Consider the following 18,487-nt stretch of genomic DNA (forward strand, 5'->3'; position numbering starts at 1 on the left):
AATTGTAAGAAAAAGACATCAAAAACAACAACAACAGCCATCTTCACTTACACAAAAAAGAAATTGGACAATATTTGAAAATTTTGAAGGTTCCGGATCAAACTTACCGATTATTAGTGTTGTTGTAATATTTAAATTTGTGTAATAGTTATGTCTTCATGTAATTTTTTAAAATCTTTTTGTATATTATTGTTGTCTAAATCTATTTCAAAATATTTTAAATCTTATTTTAAAGTTTTATTTAATTTTATGTGTAAAATTTAAAATCTGTAAACAAAATTTAAAATATTTATGAGATATAATTTTTTTAAGGATTAAAATAATAAACGAGAAAATATTTATGAATCATAAAGGTGATGTGTGATTGTAGGGACCAAAATGCAAATAAAAATATGAAACTTTAAATTTGAAGTTTTGAATAGTGAAACTTCAAATATAAAGTTTCACTCCTCAAAACTTCAATTTGAAGTTTTGAAGTTTCTTTTTGGAGAGCAAAAAACTTTATATTTCAAGTTATAGAATATCTTTTGGAGATGTTCTAAGCTGTGATATTCAGACCACGTTAAATGTTTGAGAAATTTAAATGGGGAATAGGTAGTGAACGGGTTTATTTTTGTTGAGTAATTGTTAACAATATTTTGTTGAAAGGTTTATTAGTGATGATCTATTACAGAGAGATAATTGGATGTGAGTGTGTTGATATCTTGCATATTTTCATTGTTTTATCCATTCACTTATGTGCATTTTGATCATATAGACTAGGATTTAGCCATGTTTAGGTTGCATTTTGCATACATGAGTCTTTATTAGGTATTGGAGTACCACATGGAGTTCTTGGAGACATTTGGATGCATTTAGAGCTCAAAAGAGGTGATCTAGGTGATCATTGGACGAGCAGAGCATGGAGCGACATCACGGAGCGACGCCATGAGGTCGCTCCAAACTACCTCTCAGAACGACCTCGCTGGAGCAACCCCGAGAAGTCGCTCGCCATTTCATCCCGGTGGAAGCCGAAAACTGACCCGGAGCGACCTATCAGAGCGACCACTCTAGGTCGCTCCCGAAGCCCAAAGCGACTTGGCCAAAGTGACACCCCGAGGTCGCTCGCATTTCTATCGCGTGACGACAACACAATGGAGTCGGAGCGACCTCTCAGAGCGACCCACTGAGGTCGCTCCCAAAGCCCGGAGCGACTTGTCGGAGCGACATGCTGAGGTCGCTCCGCGTCTATTTGTTTGGCCGAATTCATGTTTTCTCAAAGGCCTTTTGGTTATTTCATTATGCACGTTTTTTACTTTTCAAAACCTATGTTTTAAGTACCTTTTGTAGCCGGCAGGCAAATTATCTTTTATCTTGGAGAAAAACAACCAAAAACCTTTTGGGAAAGTTTATCTCTTTGATTCATTGGATCATATGTTATTCTGTTGATCTCTAATCTATTATCTGTATTTCTCTACATGATTTATCTGAAATCCAGTATGGGTTTAAGAGGAATCATGAAGAGTAGTGAGTAATCCACTCTTGAATTCATGGGTTAGGAAGATTAAGGGTGATTAGGCTAGATCTAGGATGTTATAGTGTAGATCCTTCTTATTCCTTGCTAGTAGAGTATTCATAATGCATCTTCTGAGTTGGCCTCTCAAAAGTTGATCTTTAGGCATTTCCCACCCACAAGGTGTTTGATGAAATGCATGAGACAACTCTCCTAAGCTTTTAACATACTTTACCAAAGACATTTGTTGTTAAAGGTGTTAAGATAGCCAGTAGACTTGTTAGTAATTATTGCTTTCATATTATTCAACCAAAGACATTTGATGTTTGAAATATGTTAGTAAATGAACATTCATCTAGACTTAGAGTTTGTTTAAGATTGTGTCTAAGCTTAAGGTTGATAATTTGATTGATCATTTGCCATCCTTAGTTCGAAACTTGATCACCCAAGGTATAATCCCTATGTCCATGAGTTTTATTTTCCCTTAGTCAAGAAAGTATCATTTTGTAATTGCTTTCTAGTATTAGTAGTAGTTTAAAACCCATCTAAATCATTGGTTGCACTTAGATTAAGTGAGTACTTGCATTCTCGGTGCTTTGATATCCCTCAGAACTGGTTCGACATTCACTTATACTACAACATTTGTCTTAGGAGCCTTGAAAACTCCTAACATCAAATTGGCGCTGTTGCCAAATTCTGAGTCGATTTGAACATTGAGATTTAGTCACTTGCTTGAGACTAAGTCATTTTAATTTTGTTTTGTTACTGATTCTTCTTCTTCACCTACTTTTAACTTTCAGGTGTATGAACTTGAGGAGCAGGGGTCCATCAAACCTAGTTCCAATAGTAGCAGACATCAGAGCTTTAGAGAGGAAGTGTGCTACAGCTAGAAGAGAAGAAGAACAACAAGCCCACTTGCAGAGATTGGATATTGATATGGCAGATCCACCGCAAGGGGCAGAACACCAACCGCGGGCAGCTCGACCCATTGGTACTTATGACCGGCCCAACATTCATGGTCATAGACTGGGAATCCGAGCACCGACGGTGGCAGCCAACAACTTTGAGGTCAAGTCAGGACTCCTCAACGTGATCGAGAACAACAAATATCATGGCTTGGCTTTAGAGGACCCATTCGATCACTTGGACAGGTTCGACAGCTCTCGTGGGTTGTCAAAAACCAATGGTGTGTCAGAGGATGCCTTAAAGCTGAAGTTATTCCCTTTCTCTTTGGGGGATAAGGCGCGTCAGTGGGAGAAGTCCCTACCCAGCGACTCTATCACCACTTGGGATGACTGCAAGAAAGCATTCTTGGAGAAGTTCTTCTCTACTTCAAGAACTGCTAAGCTGAAAAATGAGATCTCCAGCTTTCAACAGAAGGGCTTGGAAGGATTCAGTGAAGCCTGGGAGAGATTCAAGGGCTACCAAGCTCAATGCCCTCACCATGGATTCTCTAAGGAAAGCATGCTGAGCACATTCTACAGGGGAGCTCTTCCTAAGTACAGAGCCAGATTGGATACAGCTAACAATGGGTTCTTCTTGGGAAGAACTGAGGAAGATGCAGAGGAGCTGGTTGACAACATGGTAAAGAGTGACGTAGTCTACAGTGGAGACCACGACAGAGGCAGTAGAACAGATGACAAGCAGACGAGGAAGGAGTTAAAGGCTCTACAGGATAAGATAGACATACTCATTGCTGAAAAATCCACCCAAGAGCAGCTGAACTTTGTTGGTAACCCAAACCAAGATGTCCCACCTGGGGTCAATGAGGTTGAGGGTTTGGAAGGTCAAGAAGAGCTGTGTTTCATCAACAACAATGGTAGTTGGTACAAGAAAGAGCCCAACTTTCAGTACAACAACTACCAACAGAAATCCTATCGTAACAACCAACAGAGTGGTTATCAGCCTAGGAACAACCAGCAAGGCAACTATCAGCCTCAGTAAAACCCTCCTCCTGGTTTCTCCAACAAAGGGAACCAGTCTTCTCAACAACAAGCTAATCCTTCTACCTCTACTTCTCAGGAAAGCAACACGGATGTTCTACTGAAACAGATCTTGGAGTCTCATACCATAAGTGAGAAGCAGGTTGGATATGAGTTGAAGAACCTTCACTCCAAGATTGATGAAAGTTACAATGAGCTCAACAACAAGTTCAGGGCTTTGGAAAACCAGTTTGCTTCCATGACCACTCACCAGAATCGCCAGCAAGGGTCTCTACCTGGAAAATCTGAACAAAAACCCAAGGAGTATTGCAATGTTGTCCTCTCTACCACTTCTTCAGGGATTGAATTGAGTAACCACAAGAAAGAGGTAGATGAAATTGAAAGATTGGTGTTTGGAACTGAGATTAAACAGGTTGAGCATCTGATTGTAGCAACAGCTGAAGCAAAGATTGTGGAGGAAGCTGACAAAATGGTTGAAGCAAAGATTTTGAAGGGAGATGAACCCATGGCTGAGAAACCAGTTGCGAAGAGAGCTAACCAGAAGCTGAAAGAGATCAAGCTGGAGGACACCACTGAGGTTGAGCAGTCACCCTATGACAAGCTCCCATTTCCACAAAGGGTCCTCACCAAAGCTCAGAAGAAGGTGATTTCCAAGTTCAGAAAAGACCTAAGTGATATTGGAATTAAACTTCCAGCGATTTCGGGCATGCGTGAGGCTCATATCCAAATGATGCTCATCAAGGACATTGTAGACCACCAAGCAGAAGTAGCAGAGCTTCTCAACATCTCAACTTTGAAACTTGATCCACCAGTCACACCAAAGTCTCTCCCTAAACTAGAATCCCAAGGGAAGTTCACCTTGTCTTGCTCCCTTGGTAAGCTCACCTTTGATGATGCTCTTGTTGATTCTGGTGCAAGTGTGAATGTGATCTCAATGGAGATGGTGAAGAGTCTTGAGATTGAACACATGGAGCCAGATACTTCCTCTCTCACGTTTGGGAATTCTTCTTCTACTACTCCTATTGGTCTCATCAAGGACTTCCCTTTGAAGATTGGATCTTGCACCATCCCTATAGACCTCATTGTCTTGAAGATAGCAACTGAGAAGAGAGTTCCATTAATCCTGGGCACACCATTCCTTAATACTGTGGGTGCTTGCATCGATTTTTCCAACAAGAAGGTCACACTCCTCAATGTCAACAAAGCTGTCTCTTACCCAATTCAGTCTCCACTGGATGTTGAGTATTGAGGAACCATCACTTGTGGAGACCCCTACATTGAGAAGGATCCTTCTTCTCCACTTTCCACTTGAGGTACTTCTCTACTTTCCCTTGTATATACCATTTCATTTTTGCATATTAGCTTTCTCTTTTGGGTATCTCTCTCTACTTGACAACACAGAGACTGTGTCATTTAAGTTTGGAGGAGGTACCAAGTATTTGATCATGTTTGCTTTGATGATTTTTCATTGAGTCTTGCATACATACCTTTTAGCATAAAAAAAAAACAAATCATATAGATTGCATCACTTGCATTTTTAGGAGAGTCTAGAGCATATAGGTTGCATTCACTTGCATTGGGAGCAATGATTTAAAATGCCTTGTAAAGAACACTATTTCACACTCGAGTAGCTATTGCATCTCTCAAAAAGCCTTGTATGTTTCGAGCCTTGAAAACTCTTCTTGAATCTCATTAGTTGTTGAAACTCAATCTTTGAAGCCAACTACAACCTTGTTTGAACTGAACGAACTTAATGCTTCTTGCTTATGGTCCCTTGTGTACTGAGTCATGGATATACACACTTGAGTTGTCACATCCTTTACGCCAATCTTTTTGACAAACTCGAGTGGTACACCATTCCCAAAACCCTTCCCTCCTTTTGAGCTTTTATTATTTGATGAGTGAGGCCTTTTTCGGAAAGCCTTACATGTGCATAATGTCGAAAGTATCGGGAACGACAATGCTTGTACTTCATTCTTGCTAGATTAGGCACTCTATTGTCTAGATATAGGTGGGGGTGAGTGTTGTGACTATGATTTGGAAGCATGAAAAGTTCGAAGGAAAAGAATAGACTCTTTGTGTTTAAACGGATAATCTTATTGGAATTAGTAGATAAGCGTCTAGCTCGAGTTTATGAAAAGTCTTGGCCCCCGAAAAAAAAAAAGAATATAAAAGAGAAAAAAAAAAAATATAAGAAAAAAAAAAAAAAAAAAAAAAAAAGGGCTAGCAAAGTTGTTTAGAGCTAAGAATTGTTTTGAAGTTGAGAAAATCCTTTATAGATTTCAAAGAAAAAGGGTTTTATGTGCAAAGTGTTCTTGGGATCTTTTGGTGAGAGATGGGAGTTGAGTTTGACATTATGAAGTGATTGTGTAACTTGTATGTTTGGAAAAATGGTAGAACAATGGAAATTGAGCATTGTATGCATGAGTTGGTCCCTTTCTTAGATATATTATGTGCAATGTCAAGGCTACTTGTCTTGAGAGTAAACCACCTTTAAAGATCATGTGTTTTGAACCTCTTGACTCACTTGAATAAAAGTTTTCCCTTTACTCAACCAAATGATTTGGACCAATTGACCATTTGCAAGAATTCACTTGATGTTTTATGCTTAATGAATGTGAGAGTTGGTTGATTTCAATGTGTGGATGCTTGATGATGAGTATAAGGGCAAAAAGAGTTGAGATAGGCCTAGAGAAGCTAGAGTGTTATAAGAGAGTATGCTCATATTGGTTTAGATGTTGAATTGAGTGCTAGTTGTGTTTCTTTTGGCTATGAGCTCCCACCTTCAAACCTCTCTGCCTATGAGTTCTAGAAAGTTCACTTGTGGACAAGTAAAAGAACAAGTTTGGGGGAGTTGATATCTTGCATATTTCCATTGTCTTATTCATTCACCCATGTGCATTTTGATCATATAGATTAGGATTTAGCCATGTTTAGGTTACATTTTGCATATATGAGTCTTTATTAGGTATTAGAGTACCACATGGAGTTCTTGGAGACATTTGGATGCATTTGGAGCTCAAAAGAGATGATCTAGGTGATCATTGGACGAGCAGAGCATGGAGCGACATCACGGAGCGACGCCATGAGGTCGCTCCAAACTACCTCTCAGAGCGACCTCGCTGGAGCAACCCCGAGAAGTCGCTCGCCATTTCATCCCGGTGGAAGCCGAAAACTGACCCAGAGCGACCTATCAGAGCGACCACTCCAGGTCGCTCTCGAAGCCCAGAGCGACTTGGCCAAAGTGACACCCCGAGGTCGCTCACATTTCTATCGCGTGACGACAACACAATGGAGCCGGAGCGACCTCTCAGAGCGACCCACTGAGGTCGCTCCCAAAGCCCAGAGCGACTTGTCGGAGCGACGTGCTGAGGTCGCTCCTCGTCTATTTGTTTGGCCGAATTCATGTTTTCTCAAGGGCCTTTTGGTCATTTCATTATGCACGTTTTTACTTTTCAAAACCTATGTTTTAAGTACCTTTTGTAGCCGGCAGGCAGATTATCTTTTATCTTGGAGAAAAACAACCAAAAACCTCTTGGAAAAGTTTATCTCTTTGATTCATTGGATCATATGTTATTCTGTTGATCTCTAATCTATTATCTGTATTTTTCTACATGATTAATCTGAAATCCAGTATGGATTTAAGAGGAATCATGAAGAGTAGTGAGTAATCCACTCTTGAATTCATGGGTTAGGGAGATTAAGGGTGATTAGGCTAGATCTAGGATGTTATAGTGTAGATCCTTCTTATTCCTTGCTAGTAGAGTATTCATAATGCATCTTCTGAGTTGGCCTCTCAAAAGTTGATCTTTAGGCATTTCCCACCCACAAGGTGTTTGATGAAATGCCTGAGACAACTCTCCTAAGCTTTTAACATACTTTACCAAAGACATTTGTTGTTAAAGGTGTTAAGATAGCCAATAGACTTGTTAGTAATGATTGCTTTCATATTATTCAACCAAAGACATTTGATGTTTGAAATATGTTAGTAAATGAACATTCATCTAGACATGGAGATTGTTTAAGATTATGTCTAAGCTTAAGGTTGATAGTTTGAGTGATCATTTGCCATCCTTAGTTCGAAACTTGATCACCCAAGGTATAATCCCTATGCCCATGAGTTCTCTTTTCCCTTAGTCAAGAAAGTATTGTTTTGTAATTGCTTTCTAGTATTAGTAGTAGTTTAAAACCCATCTAAATCATTGGTTGCACTTAGATTAAGTGAGTACTTGCATTCTCGGTGCTTTGATATCCCTCAGAACTGGTTCGACATTCATTTATACTACAACATTTGTCTTACGAGCCTTGAAAACTCCTAACATCATGTGTGAATGTAAAAGTAAAAACATGGCTAAAGAGGAAGGCAAATGGAGATTAAGGCCAATGAAAGGTTTCTCTTTCTCAAACATCAGTATTATATAAGCCTTTTTTTATAACCTTCGTCTCAGCCAGATTGTGGTTTCCTTTATTGCCGTGTTTTAAAAGTTGTCAGAAGTTGCACTAACCTGAAAGTAAATCATTGTTGAGGTGGAAAAACCCCCACATGAAATCTCTTGGTTCTAACAAGAACTGGCATGGTGGCCCACTTTGTCGTGCTGGTGGGGGTGATAGACTTCGTGGGAGCATCAGCAATGTATGTCGCTTCCATTATGCTTGTGCAGCTAGCTTTCATATTTTTGTCATATCAGTCTGTATCTAGATTAGTACCCACCCTACGCTGCGGATTTTGTTTTATGCTGATAATTTATTAAAACATTTTTAGTTTGGTATAATTGTTTTTGATGATAAAGTGTAAACTTAAGATGGAAATTGATTTCATAGATATATACAACTGAATTATCATTGATCAAGCTAAAACTCAATATTGTCTATGAGTTTATAAATTTTCTTTGTTTTTATGTTTTTTCAATGTGTTCTTTCACTTCTTCTCGTTTCGTTTGTCTCATTCCTCAATTCCAAACTATTTAGAATCATTAGGCTAAGGGTGTGAACAAAAGGTGTTTGAAATAGATGTATTAAATATTCTATAGTTGTATTAATAGATATTATCTATACGGACGTAATACAGCATTCTTTGATAGGTTTATATATTTTTTTTTTTGATCAAATGATAGGTTTATATTATTATTAAGTAAAAGAAATAAGATAAAGGCTCGTCAGTTTTTTGGCATGGTTTTTTTCTTTCTATCACGTTTTATTGCACTGTCACGTTTTATTTGTCACTGTTTTTTTTACTATATATTAAATAGAAATAAGAGAGGAGCTCATCACATAGCCTTCTCATTTTATTCAACTATCACTTTTTTTATTAGTTTTGTTTGATGATGATTATTTATTAAAGCATCATTCCCTGAATTTAGTCATGATTTATAAAAATATAATTATTTTCGAAGCTTTGCTTGTAACAACAGAACCTTTTCATGCCTCCTGCAGATTACTGCAACTTTGCTTTATTTGTACTAAGCTTGGAACATTATAGCAAGCATGTGTGCCCTACTTTTTCTGTATGTATTCACTCGAAAAGTTGTGTCCAGTCATGACAATACAATTTGTAATATGAGTTATAAGGTTACTGAGGATAGGAAAGTGACCAAAGAGGGGCTTATGTAAAGTTCTCTTGGTGTGCCTCATTGTGACCAAAATCACATTCTATACACAAGGGATTGGATTCCTGCAGCGAGCTTCAATCATATGTAGAAGCTATTCAGCTTTGCCTTGGCTTTTCTTGCCGTGAAAAGATGAGCCTTACGATGGAATAGAGTACCGCCTTAACGCAAGAAACCACAGAGTTCCAGCACGATGATGGCCAGTACCATGGATACAACAGCCTGAAAAATAGACTGATGAGATGCCTCGGGTAACGCCCCACCTGCAAGGCAATATTACAATGTCATAAGCCAAGCCTGTCCATATTTTGTGATCTAAAGTCTTAGATGAAATGATCTTGTAATCAAAATACTCACCGGAAAGAGGGAATCCAAAGCGTCCCAGGCTGCATGACGAACAGCCCTTGTCGGGTACATTGGACCTCCGGGAGAGGTGAAACTGTACAAACACGCCTTTCACTCTACAGTATACTCGATCCCGATCATCAATGATGAATGATGAAAGCAACTTCCAGCAATACACTTATATCCTAAAATCAAGATCAAGGGCCAAACTTTCTTAATCTATAAACGATGGGTACTTTAAAGAAATCTCCAAAATCAGAGCTTTCGACGGAGGAGGCCAAGCTTCGTTGAGAGCAAGGGGGTTTATGTTATCTTCGAGTCGGCGTATGATTTGGAGGCGGAGCTGTCGAAATTGGGAATCGAGAAAGTTGATAAACCATGCAAAGAAGCTGCACAGGGGCGGCTTATGATTTGGAGGCGGAGACTGTCAAAATCACCGACGTCCTTAAGATTCTCTATAAGCACAAGACCAAACAAATATGACGTGGAGAAACAAAATATTTTGATTGGCTTTTCAACCTTTTTTTTCAGTTAATGACATGTCAATCTCTAACATTTAAAAATTTGATGTGTCGTGCTCCTGAGAGAACCTTGTACTATTATTGGGTTGATTTTCCTAGTAATGATATAATCCTACTTTTGTTTTTTTTTCTTTTTTGGTTAGGATACTGATGATTGTTAGGCTGATTTTTTTGGAGGAATATTTATATCGACGGTATTTTCTGAGGTTGAAGGTATTTTTAGTCTCCTTGATTAACCTCTTTGTGATCTATTGATTATAAGTTATGCTGTCGACATTGCTAATTAATCTATTGCTTTCTTAACAGGTCGTTGATAACAACCTGAACTCTGTGTTTGCTCGAGTCAGATCCATCACCAACCAATATAAAGGTACAATATTTTCTTTATATATTTCTCCAGAGCAGGTACCTACGAACTGATTTTGTTTTGCTGCACTTCAAGTTTTAGTATGTTTCTTCTCTTTATTGATTTAACCTTTAAAACCTTTTTCTTTTGATGATATTAAAAAAGCTTTGGTGGTCCACGTGAATTCGTTGGTGTGTTGCCTTGGTTTGATCCTCCAAGACATGATACAGTAATACAGTATCAGTATCAACATAAAGATGATCATCGGTTAATATATGTCTATTTTCTTCTATCATTGGCTTTAATCTTATGTAGTATTGGTTTTCTTATAGGAGACCAACTTTCTTTTTTTGGGGTCAAAATAGGAGATCAACTTGCTATTGCCAAATAGACTCTGACATAGGCTTGATATGGGATCAAACACGTATCCATCAGCATCAGCTTCTCTACATGGTAATCACAAAGACGTAAGCCTGGCTGATGTTCCCGTTGAACAGTTGAGAAAGCTGATGCCTTTGCTGCTGTCTTCCCAGGTTGGTTAAGAAGAGTTTTTTTTTGTTCATGAACATGCTCTCTTTCTACAGCGATCAGCCATAGCAGAAGTACGAGATTGTGAAAAAGTTGCAAGAATTGAAGCATATATATTGTAGGATGACTGGTTATGGATGCTCCTGGTTTGAAGAGAGCCAATATTGGTATCGATGTTGCTCCCACTACAGATGCTGCACGAGGCGCTTCTGATATTCATCTCACCAAGCCTTGACTCAGTGTTATCAGTAGGGCGTTTAAACAACTCGAGCTATTTTCCAAAGAATGATGAGCTATACAGCCAGTGTTCTCTTTTAAGCTTTAGTTGTTTCTCCATGTTGTTTTCTAACATATTTATGCAGTCTCAATCACCATTCATATAGTAGAAAGTAATCAACCTTGCATGTATTTTTGAACATCTCCAAATCTTCCTGGTTACGTTCTCTTTGTACCTTTTTTTATAGTTTGTGTTCATGCTCATTGCTTTAATATGGATAGTGAGTTTCTCTCTTTCTAAAACGTCCTCCAAGTGCTTTAAATGTCAACTGCTCGACATGAATAATCATGAATATCTCAAATGACAAAGTTGTGCCTTCTCCTACACTAGATAGCTGGAAATCAAATAAATCTTTCCATTTGAGAGGGGAATCAACTATAACAGTCCATGACATTGATAGATATCGCAATGTGATACACGATAGGTAAGAGCGGAAAATCAACAAATTCGACATGAAAAGAATAATACATGTGATTATTTGAGAAATCAGTAGAAATTAGGACCAAATAGAAACTAGGATAATGAAACAATAAAACCAAAAATATAGAAGACACCAAAGTGATGATATTCAACACATTATCCCCGGTGAAGACACATAGTCATTACTACTGAATGACTTGATGCAGAGGAACTTTAAAAGGTTGCGATCCTGTCAATCATATGTGAATGTGTTTGATCGGAAAACGGTAATAAAGAAGATGTGGGTTTAACAAAGACGTCTTATTTATGGTCGGGCGAACGTTCAGTCGGTTACAAGAGAAACGGAGAGAATGCGATAGAAAGGAAGCCGGTGGCTCGACGAGCTACCGGAAAGGTACAACTAACGGCGAGATGAAGAAAGGTGAAAACCCTAATCTAGCCGCCAAGTGTTAGTTGCTGATTTCGGATCCTCCTCTCGTTGTTTCTCCTTTCCCTTATATAGATGTCCTGATGTTTCGTCCTTGACCTAATTTACGCCATCTCGGTGGGCCTCCTTTGCTGGGCCGAGAAGCCCGTAGACGCCCGAGCAGCCGCTGGGCCGGGCATACTTCAGTCGATGATGATCGACTAAAAGTACTCAAGAGTCAAGCCGAAGGACCTGACTCTTAAGCCGACCGATTGAGCCGTCGCTCTTCCTAGTACGGGCCAGGCTTTTTTATTCTTCGGGCCTTGTGGGGTGGTCAAATCCATCCTATACAGTAAGTCCCCCCCCCCCCCCCAGTACATTAGCGAGTGAAGTGCTTTCTGGCTCGTGATGGATTCTAAGGTTTGAAGGCTTGAGGGAATAGAGGGCCTGTCGGAAGGTTGGAGCGATTGGTCGATGAGTCGCACGGTGTCGTTCTCTCAGACGCGAGCAGGAGAAGCTTCATCGCTCCCTTTGGTCGTTGTGTCGCAGGGAAGGTTCTGGGATATTTCCGCTTGAGATCGATTAGTCGCGGATATTTGGGTCCCGACTGACGTGTCTAGATTAACCGTTGGTTTATTCTGATTTTAATATGACTGACATCTGATTTAGACGAGAAGCTGAAACGTCGCGAGGGTCCGCTGGACATTTGGGAGAGTTTCGAGGCCCAAACGGGCCCGTTTGAATTTAATGACGCCTCGAGTTTCCCCCCCTTCTCTTCCTTCCATAATATGTCGGGAAGCGGAATCATCGTGAGGGTCCGCTGGGTTTTTAGGGTGGATTTCGAGGCCCGTTTAGGCCCGAATAGACCTAATGATAGCACCTGGAGTTTCCCCCACCCTCTCTTTTCCTTATAAATACGCAGACCCCCTCTCATTTCTTCAAGTTCTCCTCCGCGATCAAAGGTACTTTCTCTCTTCTTTCCTTATCTCTCTAAGTATTATAGCCTTCTTTTGACGCATTCTTCGCCATCTTGCCCCACCATGTCGTCAGTTCAGAGACTATAGAGGCAGCAGAAGGGGAAATCAGTTGCGGCGACGTCGGCTTCGGCTAGGAATCCTGACGGCGGTTGCACCGGGGAACTCGAATCGGCTCATCGTACGGCGATGATGGATACAGTCAATTTGTCTCGCTCCCAGAGGCTTTTAGTCGCAGATGCGACGAGGCTTGCGAGAGAAGGAAGTGAGAACGTCGCTGTGAGGGACGCGACGGAGTGTGCGAGAGATAGACAGAGCGGGGCGGTGCCCGTTGACTCGATTACCTTGAGAGCTCGTGCAGTGGAAGACGTTCCTTCGGAAGACGACGGTTCTGAAGCCGAGTTGTTTCTGACGACCTTATACCCCGAAGGGATTTTCGAGGAGCTTCCACGACTGCACCCTGACTTATTGCGTCCTGCTTTCGTGGCTGGTCAAGATTGGAACGGCGTGGACGAGACTAAGTCGACCCCGAGGAGCGTGAAGAGGGTTCTTCGGGCCGCGAACGCTACAGGCGTGACCTTCCTCATTCCTACGAAAGAGCAAAGGCCTTGGTCTCCTCCGATCGGATACCAGACGGTTTACGAGTCCTATTTCCAGGATGACACTCGATGTTGGTTCCCCATCCCGCGACTGATCACCGCGTACGCTAGGCTGCGAGATCTCGCGATCAGTCAGTTACTGAACGGCTCGCTGCGACTGGCCGTCACTTTATCAGTTCTAGCGGATCAGATCGACATGCCGATGAGCGTCAGGTCATTCGAGGAGATGACCTCGATAACCGACATGAAGGACGGAACCTATTCGGTGAAGATGCGAACACACTGCAATGTGTGCGCCGGTCATCCAAACAAGACGCAGAATTGGCAGCGCTCTTATTTCTTCCTCAAGTCCGACGACTCGGCTTTCGAGGAGCCCCCTCGAGAGGGCTATCGGGTTCTATGGAACCGTTCTTGTGGTAGAATATCTTGTCGCGAGCTACGTCTGAGTTTGTCGATCTTAACGAAACCTCCTTTTTTTTTTTGCTGTGCTCGCAGTTTGCCATCCTACGTCTCCAGTCTATCCGGAGGATTTCCTGAAGAGCGTTCGAGCCGTCGCTTTGCTTCGAATTTACCGTTGGTCCGAAATTTCCGTTGAGAGGATTCGCGAGCTTAAGGACCGGATCGCTCGAAGTGCGTTCTCTCGCCGTTTCAGGTTATTCTTTCGATCGCAAAGTTTACTTGTCGCGTCCTGACCTTTCTGCCTTTTGTTTTCAGGAGAGTGGAGATCCGATCTTCCGACCGTTCTTCCTATTCGCACCAAGAGACTAGACATCTTCCCGAAGGACATCCAGAGGCAAGTTTCTGAAGCAAAGAGGATGGGAACTCTTCCTGATTTGAGCGCGATATTAGCCGCCCAGCTGGGGCTGGCCAACGGGGAAGGACCCTCGACGGCGGCTCCTCGCGCTGGTGGGGTTCCCCCTTCTGATGCTAGAAACGCAGGGAAGGGTAAAAAAAGGAAGAGGGGCGGCTCGGAAGTAGAGGTGAGCGCCGAGGAGGCGAGCGACGTACCTCCTTCCGGCGAACCCCAGAAGAAGAAGAAGAAGAAGAAGAAGAGGACAAAGAAGCCCGTTGACGAGCGGTCGGAGAGTCCTGAAGAACCGGCTGAGATTGAGGAGGGCGATGTCCAAGAAGAAGAACTTCAGCCCGAAGAGGAGGCTTCTAAGGCTGAAATCTCGGGAGAATGGAACGATGCGGAGGAAGTTGGTGGAGGGGAGGAATCTGAAACTCCTCTTAGTGCCGCCCGTCCGGACGGTTCTGAAGGGGTCAGCGGAGAGTCACCGCTTTTGATCAGGAGGCCTAACGATGGAGTTGGCGACGAGGCGCGATCTCCTATTCTGGCGTCTTCTCGCGAGGGAACTCCGGCTCTCATTGGAGAAGGAGCCGCTCAGATCGGTACTTCTTCTCGCGGCTCCCCTATCTTGAGGAGGGTGCCCGGAGTCAACTTTCCGGACAAGGTTTCGTTTCACTACGAGGGACCGGCCCCTCTAGTGTACGTTCCCGAGAAGTGCGGAGAGTTCCTTCGCCAACTAAGGGGGAGGGCGAAACCTTTGCCCGCCGTGAAGGACCTCATCTTTGGGAGCGAATACGAGGAAGCTGCGAGGGCCAAGCTGCTGGTAAATGGCTCGGTTTTTTTTTGGTTTCGTTCCTTAATTAAATTTTTTTTTACAATTTTCATCACCTAGTTTGTTTAGGGGGACAGCGCGATGAACGTCGTGATTGATAAATACGACACTGCCATGAAGGGAGCTTTGGGCGAACTCGAGCTGGCTAAGAAGGAGCAAGCGGATAGAGAGGAAGCTTCTGCTCGCCAGCTGAATGCATCGAGGGCTGACGTCGAGAGGCTTAACGGGATGGTTGCTCGCATCATTGTTCGAAGGGACGAGCTCAAAGCCGAGTTGGAGACATCCCGAGGAGTCGTCCATGAGCTCGAGCGGAAGAACGCCGGACTTGAGAGCGAGAAGGTTTCTCTCGCTGCGTCTCATGAAGGAGAGATGAGGCGCCTTAGAGATTCCAGAATCCTGGAAGTGACGAGGGAAAGAGGAAGAGTTGAGGCCGAGATGGCCGCGAAAGCTAAACGTCACTTCGCTAGGATTCGCTCCCGAGAAGAGCGACGAGGTCCCTACGAGGAGGCCCGGTTGCTTCATAGCCAAGCCTTCGGAACCAGGAAATGCCTTGAGGCTTTGAAGAGGGCTGGGAGCGATATTTCGCAAGCTACTATCGAGATATTCGCCGAGCAAGAAAAGAAATACGAGCAGGAAGCCCAGAAGCTTAGGGTGGGTGAGATACCCGAGGAAGATCTCACACTTTCTCCTCTCGTATTGGACTCTCAGTTTATGGATGCTCGAATCTTGGCGAGTCTCGATCCGTATGGGTCCAACGCCGGCTTAATTGATCCGGAGACTGCAGCGAGTCTTCACGTTCCGCCTACTCATCCAACTGAAGCGCGGCACGAAGACCCGACGCCTCTTCTTGAAGGCCCTTTGGCCGATCCAGAGATCATCCCGAGATCAGACGAAGCGTGTGTTTCTCCGGCTGCTCGTGAGTCGAGTGTCAGGGCTTCGGAGCTCTCCGTCCTCAACGATCGTGAAAGCGGCCGGGAGGACTAGCTTCTCTTGTATGTTGTTTCTTTTCAGTCCCGGAGGACTTGTGTTGTTGCTTTTAGACTTTTGCCTTTTGAGGCTTCTACTTTGTTGTTTTTCTTCTTTTATTTCCAACTCTTCGAATCGTATCAAACTGTTTATCGTTTATCGTACTTGTCTATCAAATGCATGATTTCTCAAAATTCGAAGTGACTTTGTTTATTTAGTGTAATCATTATTCGAGACATCGAATTGTTGTGGTGTTAAGCTCGTCATGACTTTGTCTCGGTCGTTCTCTTTGACTCGCGATCGTTCGTCATTTGAGTTTCGTTGTTAATTGCGAGTTTTCGACGTTGACGGTTCCAAATCGATCCTAATGTAATTTCCTAGCGTTCGGCGGGCCAGAACTTACTTAGTAAATTATAGGGTGAATTAGAGTCATTGTCTCGGCCGTGTTGGTTTGAATCTCGACACGGTCGACTCCCGTGGATACGTGTCTGATCAGGACATATCCAACGTGGGATACGAATACCAATACGCTTGTTCGAGAAGCCGGGGCGTGCTCGCGTAGGCATCGCTCAAGTGATCGTCTGCTTCCGAGATCGATTCCTCGGGGAGGGGGGGTTTGTCATTTTTTTTTTTTTTGGCTGGACCCTTTTCGTTTGGGCTGCCTACGTATCCCTTTGCGGGAATCAAGTCATTCGTAGTTCTTGGGTTGCGAGTAAAAGTGGACTTTGAGGCGCATTTACTCAGTTTTTTTTTTTTTTTTTTTTTTTTTTTAGGGAGAACGTGACCGTTGGTCGTTCTTTCGCCGTTTGCTGAGAGCGAGTAAAAGTGGCCTTAGTGGCGCATTTACTCGGTACGGCGTTCGTCTCGACTAAGGGTGGAAGAGGCGGAGGTGTTTGGAGTTCCAAGCTCTCGGTATTGCTTCGCCTGTTGAAGTCTCGAGGCGGTATACTCCTGGTTTGATGACTTCGACTATCTTGTAGGGTCCTTCCCAGTTGGCTCCGAGCTTGCCGGCTTTCCACTCCTTGGTGTTTTCGAAGACCTTTCTTAAGACAAGGTTGTCTATTTCGAAAGGACGCGATTTGACCTTTTTGTTGTAGTAGCTCTCGATTTGGTGCTGGTAGTTCTGGATACGGAGTAATGCTTGGTCGCGCTTTTCCTCGATGTCGTCGAGTGCGTCGAGCAGCATGTCGCGGTTGAGTTCGGTGTTTTGTGGCATTCGCGATCGGCGCAGACTCGTCACATTTACCTCTGCGGGAGCCATTGCCTCGATGCCGTAGGCCATCGAGATGGGTGTAGTTTTCGTCGCTCCGCGAGGAGTTGTTCTGTGGGACCACAGGACACCGTCTAGTTCATCTGCCCAGCAACCTTTTTTTAAGTCGAGTCGTTTCTTCAGACCGTCGATGATGGTCTTGTTCGTCGACTCGGCTTGGCCATTACTCTGCGGGTTTCTCGGGGTCGACATGTTGAGTCGTATTCGCCATCTGTCGCAGAATCCCTTGAAATGATGCGAGATGAATTGTGAACCGTTGTCTGTGATGATCTCGTATGGGAGCCCGTGTCGGCAGATTATGTTCTTCCAGACGAAGTTTTGCACCTCCTTGTCGGTGATGCTGGCATAGGCTTCGGCTTCAACCCACTTGGTGAAGTAATCTGTGAGGACCAGGATGAACTTCTTTTGGCGAGATGCCGGCATTGGACCGATGATGTTCATTCCCCATCGCATGAATGGGTATGGAGCAGTTAGGGTATGAAGGAACTCCGTTGGGCTGTGTATGGTGGAAGCGTGACGCTGGCATTTGTCGCACTTGCGCACGTATGTCTCGCAGTCGGCGTTCATGGTTGGCCAGTAAAATCCGAGATTCTTTACTTTTAATGCGAGAGCTCGTCCGCCCGAGTGATTGCATGCTGCTCCTTCGTGTGTTTCGGCCATGACTACTCTCGTTTCGTCGCCGGAGATGCATTTGAGTAGCACCTTCGTCGTGGTCCATCGGTGTAGTTCCCCGTCCATGACAACGTAGTGTGCGCTATGTCGCTTCAGTCGCCGCGCATCCCATTTCTCGGCGGGTAATAAACCTTCAGCGAGGTAATCGATGAGTTCCTTGCGCCAATCTGTTGGCTAATCATCTTGCGAAGGAGGTTCTGCTTCGTCGATGTCCATCGCTTCGCTAATCGCTGCTGCAATCGCAGTCTGCGCTGCCTTCGTGTCGATGCTCGGTTTCTCGATTTTATGGATTGGGATTGTCCTCTTGACTTGATCGTGTAGCTTGCTTCCTAGAGCAGCGAGGGCGTCGGCACAGACATTTTCTCCGCGAGGAACCTTCGTGAGTTCGAAGAACTCGAAGTCTCGCGTGAGGTCTTGGACGAGTTTGAGGTAGGCGTCCATCCTGTCATTGCGGACGTCGTAATCGCCAAGGTACTGGCTTACGACAAGTTGAGAGTCGC

General features: G+C 43.4%; 1 protein-coding gene, 1 long non-coding RNA gene and 1 other non-coding gene across 3 annotated transcripts; 1 reads left to right on the forward strand and 2 right to left on the reverse strand.

The window, feature by feature from the left end:
- Positions 1-2,836: 2,836 nt before the first annotated feature.
- Positions 2,837-2,943, reverse strand: LOC125589353. The gene has a single exon (XR_007325541.1). It is a non-coding gene; the product is annotated as a small nucleolar RNA R71 (small nucleolar RNA).
- A 5,979-nt stretch (positions 2,944-8,922) lies between these two features.
- On the reverse strand, positions 8,923-12,162 carry LOC111206730. Its single transcript, XR_002658980.2, has 2 exons — positions 9,399-12,162; positions 8,923-9,304 (listed from the first exon to the last, which is right to left on the reverse strand). It is a non-coding gene; the product is annotated as an uncharacterized LOC111206730 (long non-coding RNA).
- An 885-nt stretch (positions 12,163-13,047) lies between these two features.
- Positions 13,048-16,063, forward strand: LOC125588301 (meiosis-specific protein ASY2-like). Its single transcript, XM_048759583.1, has 4 exons — positions 13,048-13,873; positions 13,953-14,087; positions 14,172-15,070; positions 15,149-16,063. Exons 1-4 carry the CDS (start codon positions 13,048-13,050, stop codon positions 16,061-16,063), a joined length of 2,775 nt encoding a protein of 924 aa, XP_048615540.1.
- The last annotated feature ends 2,424 nt before the right edge of the window (positions 16,064-18,487 follow it).

This window comes from Brassica napus, chromosome C6 (genome assembly GCF_020379485.1).
Source record: "Brassica napus cultivar Da-Ae chromosome C6, Da-Ae, whole genome shotgun sequence".
Taxonomy (NCBI): Eukaryota; Viridiplantae; Streptophyta; class Magnoliopsida; order Brassicales; family Brassicaceae; genus Brassica; species Brassica napus.

Coding starts and splice junctions, on each gene's coding strand:
- LOC125588301 (XM_048759583.1), top strand. CDS start 13,048: ATGATGGATACAGTCAATTTGTCTCGCTCCCAGAGGCTTTTAGTCGCA. Junction 13,874..13,952: donor TCTATGGAACCGTTCTTGTG/GTAGAATATCTT, acceptor CTGTGCTCGCAG/TTTGCCATCCTACGTCTCCA. Junction 14,088..14,171: donor TAAGGACCGGATCGCTCGAA/GTGCGTTCTCTC, acceptor TTTTGTTTTCAG/GAGAGTGGAGATCCGATCTT.